Below are 19,572 nucleotides of genomic sequence, written 5' to 3'. Positions count from 1 at the left end.
TAATGGCCTCAGTAGTGGTAGTAACTCCCATAATGGCCACAGTAGTAACAGTGACCCCCCATAGTGACTCCAGTCATAATAGTGGCCCCAGTAATAAGAGTGACCCCCATAGTGGCCCCAGTAACAGCAATGACCCCTATAGTGGACCTAGTAGTGATAGTGACCTCCATAGTGGACCCAATAGTAACAGTGACCCCAGTAAGAATAGTGACCACAGTAATCATAGTGGCTCCAATAATAAGAGTGGTTTCCATAGTGGCCCCAGTAGTAATAGTGCCCCCCATAGTGACCCCAGTAATAATAGTGCCCCCAAAGTAGCCCCAGTAGTAAGTGACCACTTTAATCAGAGTGGCCCCAATAGTAATAGGGTCCCCCATAGTGACCCCAGTAGTGTTTCCAGTAATAAGAGTGACCCCCTCATAGTGGCTCCAGTAATAACAATGATCCCCTTAGTGGACCTACTAGTGATAGTGACCCCCATAGTGGCCCTAGTGGTAACAGTGACCTGCCACCACAATATTGTGGCAGCTCCCACAGACTCCTATGGAAGCTTATAGGAGCTGACCGAGAAGGGAGGTAGGAGGAAGTTTAGCAGAGTGTCTGCTAAACTCCTACCCCCTCCTGCTGGCTGTTTGCAATGGAAAGGGGCGGGATGGGAGCTAGTGCGCCAAGCTCCCACCCCGCCCCCTTCCATTGCTGGCACCCGACAAGTGATGGAGAGGGAGCGGGAGCTTGGCACACTAGCTCCCGCCCCCTTCGCCTAGCGCCAGTGAAGGTGGGACGCAGTTTAGCAGAGCTAAACTGTCTCCCCCCGCCCAACGGTATCCTGGGCTGGACGTATCTTCGCCCAACCAGGCCGTCTAAACGGGCGCATGGACGGGAGATGCAGCCGTCATTTGATCACGGCTGTCTCTTGTTCTTGCGATTTTAGGTCGCACTGTGGCTGTGACACAGCCGACCAAAAATTGCTGCGCCAATGTGAAAGAGCCCTTATGTTGTTGCAAGGCTGGCGGTCCACATAAAATGAAGCGACAGGACAGATTTGGCCTGCGGGCCTTGTGTGACACGTGTACTTTAGAACATAGTACAATATGAGCTTCGATTGCAAATGTACAGGCATCTGCAGCTACCGCAAAACAATGCAGGTCAAAATAAAAGCCAAATAGACTGAAATCCAACGCTTACCATCACCGGAAGCAGCTGATTTAACAGCTATGGGAAACAAGCTGGAAATAAAACAGATTCATCTTGCCAGAGCCATACTATGTTACAGCAGGAAGAGGACAGCAGGCAAAACAGTAGAGCAAACGCCAATGAAACAAGCTATTGCTATGGACTGTCACATTTACCAGGTACCAATATAACAAGCAATGAAGTCTATTATAAACTACAGCTGTCAGTCTACTCTATCAACATCCTTCTGAACAGAAAGAAGATCCTTCTTCTATACTTCCCCAGAAATTCTTGGGAGAAAGGAAAGTGATGGAAGTGGCTTTGATGCGATAAGATTTCATCCTCCACCCCCCCCCCCACCCCACCCCCGATCCCTGTGCCAAGCATGTGCAAATGTTTTGAGATTCTTGTTTTGGACACAATTTTTTGTTTCTTTCATAACATTGTTCATGTTGAGAAACACTTGAGCACCAACACTTTCCTGGCTCGTGTCCATTCTTGCATGACGTGTGATAACATGGGCCTATCCAACACAGAAGAGAAGGTGGAGGTTCAGCGTGGGCTTTTAACCCCTTCAGTGGCAGGTTTATGTAATGTCACTGATGACATCCTGTGTCAAACCCTCCTGCTGACTGCAGTGGTCATGAGTAAACAACCAAGTCATCGCTGCAGCCAAAGTAACCAGAAGACGGGAGGGGCACAGCGGGAGAAGCAGCACGGAGAGGTATATTATATATAATAAACACACACGATTTCTCCCCCTACGGCCACCAATGTATTTTTTTAAAGACCCCCTATTATTGATGTTCTGTAGTATTACTTTTAGTGGACCTCTAGCGTTCCTCCCCCTTTACCTTCACATATATCAATCACAGGTTTGCATGTGTAAATTTCAAAGTTCTCACTTTAATCTTTCAGCAGAAGTATTATCCGGGTTTTCAGGACTGACGTGCGTCTTCACTCCTACATCCTCAATGTTGTCTGTTATGTCATAAATTACTATATCATCAGAGATCTCTCCCCTCTTTAAAGGTTCTGTCCTAAGTGGGACCTGCAAAACAATACAGAACAACTGAGAAGAACAGACAAACACTTCCTTTTCTCAGCCATTATTCATAATGGGAGTCTCAGGCCACCATTGGCCCCTAGGATCAAAATATTCTGTTTAGATCTTGAAGCTGAAATCTTGCCCTATTCATGTCCAACGTATGCAGATATACGAGGGGATTTCTCAGGGTGGCGGTATCTGCTGAATGAATGGGGTACATTGCCTACTGAACAGATAAAACATTCACATCTGTGTTGGAGGCTCCATTAGGAGCCTCTGTGCAAATATGGCAAAAATCTCAAAACAAAGTTGTACAGCGCTATTTCATTCGGTTAAATGCTGTTTGAAATGCTGGGAGGGTCCCACTATAGTCAACGGAGCCCCTTTTGCACTGTTCAGCTCCAGCGTTTACATTGCTTGGCTCTGAGGACAGAGCCGAACAACTAAAATTATCCGGAGCCCCTGGTACAGATGAGATTGGGGCCCAGAAAAATTTTTTTAATTAAATACACTGCCCTCAAAAATTGCCAAGATGCAACAAATGAAAAAGGCAAGAGAACGAGGGAGAAGACAGACTTACATGGCGGCTGTCCCCTCCGGTTTCTTTAACCATTGTCTGTAGCAGAGTGCCTTTGGGGGAACTTTTTGTGTTCAGAAGCAATGGCCTTTAAAATGAATGGGAAACATTAGTCACTGCTTCTTTATAGTCTTCGGGCTCGATACAGAAACTCTGAATAAAGCGTACTTACTGTTTCCTCTTCAAGCTCACTAATCGGTTATTCTGTACCAAGGTCACAATAAACTGTACAATCTGAAAATAGAAGTAAACAGACAAAAAATATATACACATCAGCCCGAAGGTAAGCTTCTGAAAATGGACCTCGCGACAAAAGCGGAGTGCAGGGAAACGAAAAACATTCTTAAAAGGGACTAGGTCTCCTCTACAGTTACTGCTTACAACCAGATGCCCATTCTTTTTATCTGCTTTTAGCTCCTTTTTTTATTCCACTTGTCTGTACATAATTATGGGGCAGCCATCTTGCCAGAGCTGCTAATAGGATTTAGAGGTGTGCATTACAGCAGCCACACGGATCATAGCAAGCTGTAGTCTGGAGAGGACTCGGACTTCCATAGGAGAGTATTGTGGGCATGCTCTGAGACTTGTGCAGAGATCATTGTTCAGGGAGGGGGAGGAGGTGAGCTGTGACAATTCCATCTTGTGAGTGGTGGATACTAGGTTATCTATATGTAGGCGTCACAATTCATTGTATCATGTTTGCAATAATAATGAGATGACTGCTGAAATGTGCTCTGTCCAGAACAGGAAGTGTCACCCTATTCTGAGGCTCAGTAGCCCTTGTGAAAATTGACAATTTTCAGGATTATTTTAGTATTGATAACGACATGCAGGTTTGGAGATAACAAAAAAGTTTAAGGGCTCTTTTAAAACTGAACGATTCTAGTTTAGTTCATCGCTGGACTGTGCAAAATTGATCGATAACCATACAGTGTAAACACTACCAGTGACCGGATGACGAAGGATAATTCGCTTAATGTTCAGTTTATGCAGGCATAAACATCAGATGACAATAGGCCTGGGTAAACAGACAGTCGTTCATCTATTAACTGTAAATGAAGGTGGTCGGCTGGTAGGGGTCTCCAGCTTGCTCCGCTTCCATTTACTGAACGTATAAAGGGCCCCTACATATAAACGATTTCTGACAATGCAGTCATTTTAACATGTTAACTAGGATTACATTTACAGAAACAAGCCTAAAATGACAGAACTATTTATTAATACACAATCTATCTGTTAAAGGCTTCATGTCTGATCATGACGTGGAAGAATTGCAGTTCTAGGCTGTAGGGTTCTTATTCATGGAGGAAAGGTTTGCTTCCCTTATTTTGCCCATGTAGTACACAATGAAAAGAGCCCATTGATTTCAATGGGTTTGTTCAAATGAGAGACTGCGTGAAAAAAAATGCGGCATGGCCCATCTTGTACAATGGACGTGCATAAGTGCGTATGCCATGTGCAGAAAACCTGCGTATTTGCTGTGCATATACGCACAATCAACATCATTTCATGTATGTTTTTGTGTGCGCAAACGTGCACTGCATTTTTCACACACCAAAACACGACAGAGAGGCCGCAAAATGCGGACATAAGCAATTTTTGGTAGTGCAGAGCGTTAAGGCAGCAGTATGCAGTCCTAAGCTCTCGCTCACAACCTGAAGGTTGCGGGTTCAATCTCTGCATGGTTCAGGTAGCCGGCTCAATGTTGACTCAGCCTTCTATCCTTCCAAGGTTGGTAAAAGGAGTACCCAGCTTTGTTGGGGGTAATAAACAAAAAATTACCTGAAAGCACTGCAGAATAAGTTGGCGATATACAAACAACAAGTCCCTTCCCTCATGCACACTGAGTATTTGCGTGACTGAAATGCACTTAAGTCCATGTGAACAAGCCTGTGAAGGACGCCATTTGATTATGGACAATCATGGACTAATATACATTTAAAGGGGTTGTCTCGCGATAGCAAGTGGGGTTATACACTTCTGTATGGCCATATTAATGCACTTTGTAATATACATCGTGCATTAAATATGAGCCATACAGAAGTTATTCACTTACCTGTTCCGTTGCTGGCGTCCCCGTCCCCGCCACTGCTGCCGGACCGAGCCGAAGGGAAAAGACCCATCTGCGCAAGCGCGTCTAATCGGGCGATTAGACGCTAAAATTAGACGGCACCATGGCGACGGGGACGCCAGCAACGGAGCAGGTAAGTGAATAACTTCTGTATGGCTCATATTTAATGCACGATGTATATTACAAAGTGCATTAATATGGCCATACGGAAGTGTATAACCCCACTTGCTATCGCGAGACAACCCCTTTAAGTAATGTTTGAATTAAACACTACGCCACATGTAAGAATCTAGGTGAAAGGTGGTAGAAGTTTTCTTTAAGATAACTACAGCCATGGAATGTACTAGATAAACCAAGTGACCAGTGTGGTTTTAGCTATGTGCAAAGACACATATGTGGAGATAAGATAAGAGTTGTAAGAATATTTACCGCATCATTTGGAACTCTCAAGAAAGTCAGAATGTATGCAATGAAGGCAATTTAGAGCGGCTTCACATGAGCGTGTTTTTGTGCGTACATAGATGCATACATAAGTGCGCACCCATGTACGTGCAAAAACACGCGTGATTGCTGGTCCATGCATTGCCTTCAATGGAGCCGCAGCTGCTGCTCGGAGCGTTATACAGCCAGGCGCTCCATGCTGCGTATGGAGAACAGAGCTGGACCGCTATGTTCTTCATACACCGCGCTAAAACAATAGTATCAGCTGTATCCCACTGTGAATTCCTGATAACTGATCGCTGATCTTTCAGCTTAATGAAAACTGCACGATGTCAGTGCAGTTAGACACAACGATTATCACTCAAAAGACGGCTTTGAGCGATTTTTGAGTGAAGATCGTTGTCTAAAAGGGCCTTAAGATTTAGGGCTTTGTTGCGGCAAAAAGCCACTAGAAGGCAAGCAAGGTGCAAGCAGCGAATGAAGTCATATGACGCAGGAGCATAATAACAGAGCCCACACAGGTATGGCTTCAGTAGAATATTCCTATTTATAGCCCCCATTTATTGGGGTAATCCATAGAGTGGTAAAACAGCACTACAACTCGTTCTTTTAACCTGCGGATTTAATAAAAGAACGACGTTTCGACCGTCTGAGCGGTCTTTGTTAAGCTTGACAAAGACTTCTCAGACTGTCGAAGCGTGGTTCTTTTAACCTGTAGATTCAATAAAAGATGCCTTTTAAGCAATAAGAAGATACTTTGGAGTTGTGCTGCTGTTTTACCACTCTATGAATTGCACAAGCCCATCTAGGAAGTCCAGATCCTAATTGCAGCGTGCACAACGATCATATTGCTCCCCCACTGGTGTGGATTTTTTTGGTTGAGCTGCTGGCACGTCTATTACTTTTGGATACCCATTTCTTGGGGTGCACATCATCATTGGACGACTTTCAATTCAACAACTGATTTGTTACTGTAGGCACTAAGAAGGGTGGCTTCACACGAGCGTGTTTTTGTGCGTGCATACGCGCGCACAAACACACGCTTCCATTAGCCCCAATGCATTCCCTATGGTGTGTGCCTGCAAAGATAGGACATGAGTGCACCACAGGGTCAGTGCTCTGAGCAGAGAACAGCTGGATGCAGAAGACAAGCGGGGGTGATGCATGTTATATGCGGGAAGGGGTGCCTGCCCACTAGTACCAAATAACATCAATTCATTTCACTGGAACTAAATGTCCCATTTACATGGGATGATTATCGTTCAGAACCGTTCGGATTCCTACGCTCCCGTGGGAATTTGAATGGTAATCATTTCGTGTAAATGCATGCAGAGACTTAATGAGAATTGTTCAGTCGTTTAGTTTCTGCATACAGAAAACCGAACTACGTGCCGTTCAGTGTAAACAGCAGCCATTCACTTCTGAACGACTGTCTGCTTATTGTAAATGGAGATGGGCAATACCATGCCAGCAGTGCTAATGAGTGATGCCAACGATACTTGCTCCTGTGTAACAGCACAGAAGCAAGAATCACTGGGACGAGTGTCAGGCATAGTTGACTCGACAGCTCGTCGCACGTAAATCAGGCATAACAGTGTCAATACCAGTTAGCAGTTGTGTGTTCTTCCTCATCTGCATAAATAAAATTACTCAATGGCTTGGATAGAATTAATGGGGATATTGGGATCTTGATTTCAGCCATTTTGACTGATTGTTCTTGCCAGCTCAACATTTTTTTTCTCCCAAGATTGGCTGGGCCATAGAATTAACAGGTGTGGCTGCTCACAGCCCACTACATTTACTAGAATTTGCATTATAAACTGGCGTAAATTTTAGCAGACGTAAACTTCAAATTTTGTGAAAAGTATATAATTGCACTACTGATCTGTAATTACAGATCAGATTACCATAGACGGACCATAAATAGTGCAATCCAAATACCCATTCTATGTTGATTCTCTGGAAAAAAAAACACATATATGCATTATATTACATGAAGCCTTACCTTTCTAATAACTTGCTGTTGCTGAGAGTGCTTAGCACGCAGGTCTGAAACTTCTCTCCATAATGCTTCATTTTCCCTGCAAGGAAAAATGCACAGCTGTGAGCACAAGACAAAAATAAGACCAATGATTAAATCAACATTCTCACTGTGATAATTAGGGGTGTTCCAATTGTTCATTAACCCCTTCATGACATGGCCTATTTTGGGCTTAAGGACGCAACAATTTTTGGCGGATTTTCTTCTCCGTATATCAAAAGTCATAACTTTTTTATTTTTCCGTCGACGTGGCCGTGTGAGGGCTTGTTTTTTGCGTGGCGAGCTGTAGTTTTTATCGGTGCCACTTTTGGGTACAAAGACTGTATTGTAAAACTTTTTTTTTTTTATGATAGCAGGGAGAGAAAACGCATCAATTCTGTCATAGATTTTTTAATTTTTTTTTACAGCGTTAATCATGCAGCATAAATGAGACATTCCATTTTTTCTGCGTGTCAGTACGATTACAACGATACCAGAATTCTTACATTTTTTTTTAGGTTTTCCCACTTTTCTGCAATAAACCCCTTTTTTTTGGAAATCTTTTTTCTATTCTAAATTGCTGCATTCAAAGTCCTGTAACTTTTATTTTTCGATGTACGGCGCTCTGTGAGGGCTTATTTTTTGCAAGACGAGCTGTAGTTTTTACTGGTACCATTTTGGGGTGCGTACGGCTTTTTTGATCACTTTTATTGCGTTTTTAGTGAGGCAAAATGCTAAAAATTGGCATTTTGCCTCAGTTTTTTAGCATTTTTTTTAGCGTTTTTTTCCATGCACAGTCAAACGCATGTGCAACTTATTGTACGCGTCGTTACGGACGCGACAATACCAAATATGTGGGGTTTGGGGGTTTTTTTACCTTTTTTTATGCTAATCTGAGAAAAAAAGCATAAAAAAATGTTTTTTTTACTTTTTTTTACATTTTTTTTAATCTTTGTTTTTTTTACACTGTTTGTGTCCCTCTGAGAGACTTTAACCACTGCCCTGATGATCGCTGTCATAAGGCATGGCAGAGCTACTGCTCTGCCATGCCTTATCGCTTATACAGCGATCATAGGCAGAGGCAATACAGGACGCCAGTGTCTGGCGTCCTGTTGCCATGGTGACAGGCCGGGCTCTCGCGATGACATCGCGAGTGCCGGCCGAAGACACAGAGGGAGTCCGAACTCTTTCCCTGCCGCGATCTACTTAGATCGCGGCAGGGAAGGGGTTAACAGCGGGGGGCGCATCTCCGATGCCCTCCCGCTGTTGCAGCGGGACGCCAGCTGTGACTGACAGCCGGCTCCCGCTGCGGGATAGCGCTGGATCACGTGATTCCGTGCTATCTCCAGGACGTGAGTTTACGTCCTGTTGCGGGAAGTACCGGGCTGCCAGGACGTAAACTTACGCCCAGCAGCGGGAAGGGGTTAAAAGGGTTACCAGTTATTTTAAAGTTATTGCCTATCCTTAGGGTAGGCCATCAGTATCAGATTGCTGGGAGCCAGAATAATGGGACAACCAGCGGTCAACTACTGTATTTGGAGAGGCCATGGTGCTTCAGTGAGCACAATGTCCCCATTATTGCTCATAATGCCCACTTAATCAGGTTCATAGCGGCTGTGATAGAACAGTTTCATCCCAATTAAGTTTTTAAGATACAATCATTTAAGTAACTTTAATAGTCAGGAGCCAAAAGGTTGCACGTTAAACAGTAGGAAAACGTATAATTCAACTGCAAGTCCATGGAGTAACCTGCCTAACAAAGGACAGCAGAAATAAAAAAATGCATTAGCTTGCAAATCTCTTATTGGCCTAACAGGCTTTCAGTAATAGGCATCTGGGTTCTCCAGGATTAGAAAGTCCTAGCTGTTGTCTTACAAGACTAGCACATCTCTCCACAGGTTGTGTGTAGTATTGCAAATATAAGCTATGGACAGACGTGGCACTGTTTTTGAATGACAGCAGCCACATTTTTCTGATCCTGTAAAACCCCTTTAAAGAGGAGCTATCATGGCAAAATAAGCTGACTGGCTGCATGGCTCCTGCTGACTATGCCATAATAGAACACATTATTTACACACACACACATACACACAGTGTGTGTGTTTCTCTCATTGGGTGAAGTCAGACTCTCATTCAGGTCCAACATCATCTCTTGAGATTGAGCAACGGGGACCTTCATGGATCTGCCTCCCAACATCCTCAATGTATCAAGTAGGCGGTCCCCCTCTGCTCAATTTCAAGAGGTGATGCTGGACTTGTGAGTGTCTGACTTCACCCAATGAGACCAAGGAGTGGGGACTGGCCACATGACAGACTGAAAGCACCAGATCCATGAAGAGATTGTCCAGATAGAAGACGGAATATAAAATAAAAAAAAAGTTAATGGAAACTAATTTCAGTTACACATAATGTATTGAATAACTTTTTTTTTTTTTTGCAGGGGGCAAAAACACCCCACTGGTGCCACATTCCTGGACCAGAGCTTTTCAATAAACTAAAATTTGTGTCATCCCTCCGGTGGGGAAGGGAGATATACGGCCTCCCCTCCTCCTCTGCACACACTAAAAAAACAAAACGGGCAGCTCTACACTCAGTGTTTCAGACAGTTTCAAAAGGCTCCAACTCAGATTCTTAAAGAGCTAGGAACATGCTTAAAAGAACACCAAAAGCATGTTGATAGCGCTGATCGAACCAGAGCTAAAACCATTTACAGTAGAACTAGCCCTGTTCATCCTAAACTGTAATATTCCTGCAAAACGAACTGAGTTAACCTAAACTGTAGGGGGGTGGGGGTGGGGAATAAAGGAAACAAAACATATGGGACATGCCTATAAGCACATAGGATATGCCTATAGGTAATGCAGACAGATCTTAAAATTGGGGGATTAACTGGATATGCCAAGTATTCTGTATAACTTTCCATTATGAATAACCTTTATTTGCTGAAAGTACAATACCCATTTAACAGTAGCGTAGATGGGAAAAAGACAATGGGAGATGGCGAGAGCTGCACATGTATTTAAACCAAGGAGTCAGTGCCTTCCATAACTGGAATAGAGCCGGGACATCCGAGCAGTGAGTTTACAGTTATAATTTATAAGCTTGATCACTCAGCTAAATAAAATTCTCATATAGCAAATCTACGGAGCTTAAAACCAGAAGAGAAAATATTAACTAGGGGTCATCATGTCACGAACAGCCTGTTTACAAAGGAAGCGACTCCAACAACCCTAATTCTCCTTCAGTGGTCCCAGCAATCACCAAGTAAGAACTGCTGCTTCTAATGCTGGGTTGCCACAGGCCGGTTTCACCGCAGAAATCTTACGGTTTTGCTGCAATGAAAAATCTTAGCCGCGGGTTTTGGAGCGGCTTCGCTGCATTCTTTTCCGTCGCAGCTGGGGGGGGGGGGGGGGGTTAAGGACATGCTACGTCCCGTGAATCCATACTGCAGCGCTGGCTTTGCCGCCCTGTGTGGACAAGATTTTTGATAAATCTCGTCCACATGGCTGGCTAATCCTGGGATTAGCCGCAGTGAAATTCCGCTGTAAATCTCCCGTGTGAACCCTGCCTTAGGCCTCATGTCCACGGGGAAAGGAAGAATTAAAATCCGCAGCGGATTTTAACTCTTCACCCGCACGCGGATCCGCACCCCCTAGGGATGCATTGACCACCCGCGGGTAGATAAATATCCGTGGATGGTCAATAAAAGTGGATTAAAAAAATCATGGAGCATAAAAAAAAAAAAAAAAAGGGGACATGCTCCATTTTAGTGCGGGTCTCCCGCGGGGACGGCTCCCGCAGGCTTCTATTGAACTACACTCACCTACTCCGGGCGATGCAGATTTCCCTTCCTTCGCGGCCTGATCTTCCTTCTTCGTGGCCGGATCTTCTTCCTTCGGCGGGGCCAAGCACATCCGCCGAGCCGAAGAAAGAAGATCCGGCCGCGACGGAGAGAAGATCAAGCCGCGAAGAAGGGAAGATCCGGAACGTGCGGAAAGGTGAGTAATTGTTATTTTAATACCTCATGTCCGCAGGGTAGGAGGGACCCGCTACGGATTCTCCATGGCCTGATTTTCCCCGTGGACATGAGACCTTAAAAGGCCCTTTTTCTTACAAACAGAGAAGACACAAGCATAGTAGAAAACATGTTGAAAACTTGTGTTAGCTCTAAACTGTTTTACTAAGTCAAGTTACCTTTTCAGTGTGAATAATCTTGTATCAATAGTGTCTTGTTTGGCCTGAACTTTAGCTGCGTTGTTCAAGATTTTGGATATATCCTCCTGTCTTACCTTTGCTTCTTCAGGTCTTACAGAGGATACCTAGCAAAAAAAAACAAAAGTGACCAGATTTAAGTATATAAAGAAAATCAGGCAAAAGAGATCCAACTAGATATATTATAATTATAGTATGAAACTTTTTATGAAAAGTACAGCACATTTGTATTATTTGCAGTGGTGAAGCACAGCATTCAGGTGCTCATCTTGTATCACTGCAGCCGCCAATATAACCTGTTCACGTTGGCAGAGAAAGCTGCACATTGTGCTGAGAGATAATCATTACATAGCAAACATTGTTCAATACCCAGTAAGGTTCTGAGTACAAGAGTCAAACATAGTGGACCACCAAGACACCATGTGGGTGCGATCTGAGCCCTATTACGGCTAGGAAGTACAGAAACAAGTCTTACCTTCCTCTTTATATTCTCTAATAATTCATCTTGCCCCTGCATAAAGAAAGGATGCTGAAATTCAACTGGTCCGTCCCTCTCCTGCTTTACAATCCCAGAGTCCACATGAACCACCTTCCTGAAACCATCTGAGAGACACACACAATTTAGCCCTTAATAGCGCACAGATTTTTTGATGCTAAAGACAAAGTATTTTCCTCCTATTCTTGCACATCAAGAACTATATTTTTTTTCCCCCACCACCGATAGTCCTGTTAGGGCTTACTTTGAGGGACAATTTGTAGTCTTCTAAGCATCATTTTGAGAATATATACATACACACACACACATACACTGATTAGCGTATGTATATTATATATATATATATATAAATTTTTTTTTTCTTCTTCTTTTGAGTGGGTGTGAAACACTTACCATTTTTTTGCTGTTCATTATGCAATGAAACACATTCACTGAAAAAGCCAAAAATACAATACCTGAAGGTCTGCAAAGCAGACACGGTCGCCATAGGCACGATCGCCATAAGGCAGGCACAATCGCCACCGGCACAATCGCCGTAGGGCAGGCGCAATGGCCTTAAGCCCTGAAGATATGTAGTCAGCCAGACAATAATGTGTGGAGGAGCAGCTTGTTCCTGGCAGGCTAATATGCAGTCACCCACTCAACCCAGCCCAGATTGGGGAGGAGTGACTGCATATACTAATAGCCTGCACATGTGAACGATACCAAAGATGTCAGCCATAGATGGATGGTGACCCACCATACAGGATATCAACCCTGGCTGATATGACAGCGGGTTGCCCTGTATCTCTAAGGTGGGCCACACTGGCTGACATCTTGGGCTCCCCCACCAACTAGCAAACTACATACAAAAATACTAATGCATACTGATAAAATGCGGGTGTTGGTACTATTATGCAATGAAAAGACTAACTTTATTCTACATGCTGTGGTTATTTTTCTTTTTAATGGGAGTGGATTTGAAACTTTACTAACCTTTTTTAAACTATGTTTTTTACCATTTATTGTCCCCTTAGGAGACTTTAAGCAACACCAGTAACACCTTCAAGTACATTGCATTTCAATCCATCACTGCTTCAAACTATTAGGCCATGCCTCTAGGACAAGTGCTCATTGCTGATCTGGAGAAGGAGGGGTGGGGTGGGGAAATCACTGTTAGACCATAACTAGTCATGGACATGTGTCTGCAGGGAGGGCTGATGGGCTGATAGAAGGAGGCCACTCCCCTTGTCAAACTCGCTGTGATCACTATGGCCACAGCATCTAAGGGTGTAAAATGACAGTAACCAATATTTCTGGTCTCCAACCACTATCCAATGTGTATGGCAGTTAGTAACAACCCAGGCACCGGACGTACAGAACAAACAGCCCTATGTTCTTTTAAGTGCCACCATAGTAAGGTGGCACATAAGAGATCAACCGTTGTAGTAGTTGAACTCCTTGACAACTACTGCATCTGTTATAAGACCCTATTTACAAACATCTTAAAAAGAATGAACCCTTTCTGGTCATCTCACGGAAGGCTTCCTTTATTGTGTCATCCCTGTATTATGTAGCAGCATCTGCATTCCTTCTGAAGAGTCTTATTCTATAGGTCGCTGAGATTGTATAGAGGAGTATCAGACGTAAGACTTACACATATTGAGCTGTCTCACAAAGCTGGCCATGTTATTGTGCTTGAAGTACTTGGGCAGGATTTCTTTAGCAAACCGTTGTTCATCAAGGACCAAAAAGCTCTGGCCATTCTGAAATTAAAAAAAAGACCAAGTCATACATTGGATAGAGCAAAGAAAGATATGACGCTGATCAGTGACGAAGTGGTCAGCGACCATAGTCTGGATGCTTAACCCCTGCAGGGAAAATGCTTGGACAGCCGCCGATTGCTGGGGATGCAGGAGCAGGACAATCAGCTGCTCACCAGTGCCCACATGCAGGGAGAGGTACATTTTGGCCCCCCTTTCATAGGCCGATTTTAAGCTTACAACATGCTGAAATACGGAGTGGCAAGGAGCAAATAAGTCAGCCTTAATTTTAGGTCTGAAAGCTTGCTTAGGTAAAGGTTTCCTGATCTTGTATGATGGAATCCAATCCCATCTTCAGCTCTGTATGTAAAGCACAAGCTGTAACACAGCCCTATGCATTTGGCCTTGGGCTCCATTCACGATGACATCACCACTATTTTATTTAAAGGACCCATGATGGATATGATGCTCTATCTTGGGACATATCCTACTAGCATTACAACACGAACACAGCCTTAAAATGTAAATAAAGGTAAAACTGTAAAATATTACCATATTAATCTCGCACAGCGCCGCCTCACTGGTAACATGTACTTCTAAAGTGAAGATTACGTCCCCCCCCTGCTTACTCAGTGGAAATTTATCAAGCTATCTTATAGTAAAAATGTCCTTTATTGCTTTACAGCGAATTAATCCATTAACGACCACCAATACGTCAGCATGCAACAGATGTGTGGCACAGGTTTCCCATGCCAGGGGGAGCAGGTGCTCAGTTGTTCGATAACAGCCTAGTACTTGCTCAAACAGGCACTGCGGCATGTAAAAGGTTCACAGAGGGAGGGGGCTCCCTCTATCACCCATCAGACCCCTGCCATGTGATTGCAGAGTCCCAATAGGTTGCTATGGTATACTGAGGCTTGAATATGGCCTCCAAGTCTGCCAGCTACGGTGGCCTATGAGGCTCAGCTTCATAATACACTGCTATAATGAAATATAACCATGTATTATAAGGCCGAATGCACACAGCAGGTCTAGATTCCGCCTGTGGAATCCCGCACGGAATTTGGCCCGGACCGCGGCAGGTGACCATGCGCACCAGTCTTCTTTGCCGTTGTCCGTGCAAACCTGTCTTCTTACGGTTTCTCTGTACTGCGGATGGACCACAAAGCTTGCCATCGGACATGCACAGTACAGATATTTATTTAGATATTTTTTAAACTCCTGCTTTTGCTGCAGCTCATCCGTATTGTCAATGGTGGATGGGCCGCGGATCGGACGGCTTCCATTGACTTTAATGGAAGTCGTCCATTCAGGAACCACATGAAAATCGAGCATGCTGCGATTTTCCATCCGTGAGCAGAAACCACAATTGGTTTCCACTCATGTGCATGAAGAATCATTTTTCCCTAGCATGCTACGGAGGGTTATAAATATCGTCCCGTGTGCACGAGGCCCAAGAATGATAAAAGATGGTGATATTCAAGTCCCCTAGTGGGGCAAAAATTAAACATCGAGGCCAATTTCACGCAGCGTGTACAATATTGGGCCATGAATCACAGCTCGATATCATGCAATTTAACAAAATCGACTCGCATTACATCGGGGAAGTAGCGATCCACCAATTTTTAAAATAACATTTTTACTAGAACATCAAATTAAAGAGACTGTCAATTACTTTTAGTCCTGTGGGCTTTTAGTCCTACGGGCTGAAATCGGATGACACACTGAGTCCGGGGATGTAAGTGTTCTAGTTACCAGCCCCGTCGTTCCCCAGTGTGAGCACTGGAAGCCGCCCCTCAGGGTGTTGAGCGGCACGCTAAGCAGTCTGTCAATTATAAAATTAGAATGGGCGGACTACTTAGCAGCGCCACTCAATGCATTGAATGGTATCTTCCCACACAGACACTGGGATGGAGGACGTAAATATCACACATCCCCAGCCGGTCACCTATATCCAGCCCACAAGCTTAGCTCACAGGGCTAAAAGCAGGTGACAGATTCCCTTTAAACCAAACGGGCATGTCTTTGAGAAGACACTGCAGCCTATTATAGCTGGTATGAATAACAAGGATGCCATCGAGTTCACGAAACTGCGCTATTTACTGTCAAACAATCTGGATTACAAGAACTGCCAACACCCTCTGCGTTGGGTCGCTCATCACCAGCGTCTGATGGATACTCTTGGAAGTGCATTAACAAGAACCGTGGGGATCCGTCAGAAAGGGCTCTGTCCTTGAAAAGTCGTACATCTCTGAAAAAGTGGCTACACACAGCTTGGTTGGGAACATAGGCACAACCGACTGGAATATTCCAACACACCCTATTTGACATTTATAACTTATCATGAAGTATAAAGTGTATTTTCACGGTAACCCCATTCTGCTTGGTAGCCCCGATTAGTCAAGTAGCCTTATTTTAGTCATAAGATGAAACACGTAACAGTCGTTCCCAGGATCGCAGAATACGGGTCTATGAGATTACGGACAACCCAACAATCCCAGCTGTTGGGTGTATGAAGAGCCTCCTTGCCGTTACCGGACATTTGATGGTGCACAGGGACTCCTGGGCGGCCTACTACAATATTCATCCGGCAATACATGTCAGTCCTGAACGTGTCAATCACAGGGATCCAAAGTTTGGATTCATTTCTCCAACTGGTGACGACACACAGGATACAGACTGCAGTTAATGCAAGGCTCGAATGAAGGCGAAAATCTTTGCGACTTGCGTCCAACATATCTTGAAGAATTCATGGGGAGAGATCGGTTCACCATGATGGGGTGCGTTAAAAAAGCACTGTCACATGCCGGAACCTGCGGGCGAAAACGCTGATCAAAAAAAACCCACTAGCGATGTTTAAGGGCAAGCTGCAATGAGAGGATTTAAAAAAAATAAAAAAAAAACCCCGCAGGAGGATTGTTTCAGTGTTTTACATTTTTCTGTGGCCCATACAGTGCAATGGCAAAACAGATTCTCACAATGCAAAAGCTTGCGATTTTGCAGCGATGCGATTTTAACATTGCGATTTTCCTTGCAGCGATAATCACTATCGCCAGTGGAAAGGAGCCCTAAGGCTGTTATCATACAGGTGTGTTAAAACGCAGCATTTTATAACCCACCTCATCATTACGATCTCTGCCCAGGAGAAAATTGAGAATTAGGACTCCTGTCCATGGGTGTATGTTTCCCTGCAGTGTTTTAACCGATTTGGTACACAGCGGGTCTGCCGGCAGAGACCACGTATGGCTGTGAGTGCACTGGGCCTCATACGCATATGGACATGCGCAGTAAGACTTGTTTTTTTAATTCCCCACTCGGTTTCATAGTGGGGTTGAGTATGAAAATGCCGCCCATATGCAATGTATTCATACGTTGCTTAAACCAACGTATAGCGCTCACGCTGAGAAATAGATCTATTCCTCATGTGTATCTATACGCAGTGTCTACACGCACATGGATCAATGAAAGCCCATTGACTCCATCACTTATCACACGTCTGTACAATACGCTGTGAGAACACGCCCGTGGGTATGAGCCCCTGGGGCGGCTGGACACAAGTATAATTCTCTGCGTGCCGCCTACATGCAACAGTTATGCAGCCTGCAATGATTTGCTGCGGGCCGTAGATGGCCATGCACTATCTTGGTGTGTAATATGCACTGATGGCGCAGTAAGTCTGTGATACAGGTAGACATAGCTTGTGTCAAATAGGTTATAAAAGAAGAAGTCATCAGGTCACACTCAGTTGGGTGGAATCGGACCGATTTCAGCTTTATTTTTATCATATAGCAACCTTTATAGTTGTAAATCCAAGGGTGCGCCCGTCTTCCCCGCTAATAAACAAGCGTGCCTGTTTATACTACATTAGTTCTGCTTTGTCATCTTGTTTTGGGCATAGGAGCAGACGCTATGACCTCAATCGTTTCTTATCAAGGGGGTTTCTTCTGGCCGTGTCATCTAGATAAGTCTGATGTAATGGCCCTTTTCCACGGGCCAACAGTCTTCTGGATGACTGTGTGAGCGCCGACGTCACCGCTAACGTCATCCGCGCTCGTGCAGAGCGTTCAAACAACGACTTGCTGCCGACTCCTCGTCCGCTTTTCCTCTATGGGAAGCGCTGAGCGTTTACACGCGATGAGAAGCCAGTGCAAAGTTGACTGAAAAGTCTGCCTAACACAATCACAAACGACAAAGCAGCGATTTGTGTGCCTTTACACTGGACGATTATCACCCACATTTGTTCTTTTGTTCAAATTTTGAGCGACAATCGTTATATGTAAACGGGCCCTAACTACATGCTGCAGCTAAAGGGCCGCAATGTAGATGGTGTTAACACTACACATAGAATTTTGATCATAATGTAACCATGTAAGGCTGCCTGTCCACAGGCATTGGGATATCCCGCTGCCGGGGAGCAGGAGCCGGCTGACGGATCTCTGCAGTGAGCCTGTCTGACAGGTAGGCTCACTGCGGCAATTTGCAGCATGCTGCGATTTGACGGCCACGACAGGGGGGGGGCTGTGCTTTCCATAGTAGCTGGGTTATCGCCACGGGGAACGCAATGCAAAAACACCTGTGGACAGGCAGCTTTACTGTATCCAAAGATGGAGATGGTTGTGTATATATATTCTCTAACAGCACCACTATAGGACATGCTGCAACCTACTGTATTCCGTGCCATACCCGCCACTGGCAGCTTATGGCAGATTGGCACAGGGTATTCCACACACAATATGCTGTAACAATTCATTGGTGTGAAGGAGCCCGTAGGCCACGCTCGCACACGGATCAGTTAACTACTATTTTAAGCGCAGTTTATGAACGCACGTCAGCGTTTGACAGCGCTATTAACACATCCCACCGTTGTGATGGGTGATGAAGTGCGTTTAAAAAAAAAATAAAATAATAGGACAGCGCTTGTAAAGTACAGTGTTACAAACGCCATGTTGGAGCGCAGGTCTGCGAGGTCCCGTTGAAATCAATGGGCACATTGTACCGCGATCAGCACAGCAAAAAGCATCCATTGTGAGCGCGGCCTTAAAGATGTAGCCTGCGGGGGGATGACACACGCGGAATACAAGTCCTACAGGGGCCACAACGGCGTATTTGACGGGCTCACAAATATGTTGGAACTCCGGTCAGAAGTTCTGCCACAAAATACCGAAAGCGCCCTTTCTTCCGCCAAAGGCTGGGCAGCAGGGGAAGAACCGAAAAGACCCCAATATAGTCAACAGGGCCCATTCAGCTCCCCAAGCCAGTGTGCCCCCCTTCCTCACAGGCGTCAGCTGGAAGTGTATGTTGTACCTCCAGCCCTGAAGCAGTGTGAGCACAGCTCTGGAGCACCCTGCAGGCCGGCCTCCTGCCTCTATGTGGCGAGGAGCACTGTGGGCTGAGCACAGAGCCCGCAGTCAGCGAGCACCGAAGCACACATGGTGGACAGCAGCTAACTCGGGCCTATGCCAGGGGGTACCAACATGACTGCAGCCGGGCCGTGCCACATCCGCACACAGGCGGGGGGGTTACCTGGCTCCACGTAATGAACTCGTTGGTGTCGGAGTCCTCCACTAGCGTCCACAGCTTGCTCAGGAAGGCCGGAACGTTCGAGTTCTGCTTCATTATCCCGATATCCGGGGGCAAGTAAACAGTCACCCAGAGAATGAGTGAACGAGGAGACCGCTCTGCGCATGCGTGAGCTCCTCCTGGCATGCCCATTCACGGAGCACGGAGAGGGCGGGGCTCCGCCTCACAGAATAGGGGCGCGCGTACGAAGAGCCTGCTGGACTTCTGCGCAT

At 45.1% G+C, this 19,572-nt stretch overlaps 1 protein-coding gene across 2 annotated transcripts in view; it reads right to left on the bottom strand.

The window, feature by feature from the left end:
• Positions 1 to 19,480, bottom strand: part of HSF2 (heat shock transcription factor 2) — a 43,749-nt gene extending 24,269 nt beyond the window's left edge. Inside the window, exons 1-8 of one of the 2 annotated variants that reach the window (XM_066606442.1) lie at positions 19,304 to 19,480; positions 13,675 to 13,783; positions 12,018 to 12,145; positions 11,525 to 11,649; positions 7,316 to 7,391; positions 2,971 to 3,032; positions 2,802 to 2,886; positions 2,079 to 2,224 (exon numbers count right to left, since the gene is read on the bottom strand). In XM_066606442.1, coding sequence (XP_066462539.1) covers positions 2,079 to 2,224; positions 2,802 to 2,886; positions 2,971 to 3,032; positions 7,316 to 7,391; positions 11,525 to 11,649; positions 12,018 to 12,145; positions 13,675 to 13,783; positions 19,304 to 19,396 — 824 coding nt within the window. In that variant the 5' untranslated portion in view covers positions 19,397 to 19,480. The remainder of the gene's footprint in view (positions 1 to 2,078; positions 2,225 to 2,801; positions 2,887 to 2,970; positions 3,033 to 7,315; positions 7,392 to 11,524; positions 11,650 to 12,017; positions 12,146 to 13,674; positions 13,784 to 19,303) is intronic. The other variant, XM_066606451.1, reaches the window with a different exon arrangement.
• Positions 19,481 to 19,572: the final 92 nt, after the last annotated feature.

The sequence above is a fragment of the Eleutherodactylus coqui genome, chromosome 1 (genome assembly GCF_035609145.1).
Source record: "Eleutherodactylus coqui strain aEleCoq1 chromosome 1, aEleCoq1.hap1, whole genome shotgun sequence".
Classification (NCBI taxonomy): domain Eukaryota; kingdom Metazoa; phylum Chordata; class Amphibia; order Anura; family Eleutherodactylidae; genus Eleutherodactylus; species Eleutherodactylus coqui.
Note: the sequence above shows the minus strand (reverse complement) of the source record. Positions and strands in the feature narration are given on the sequence as shown.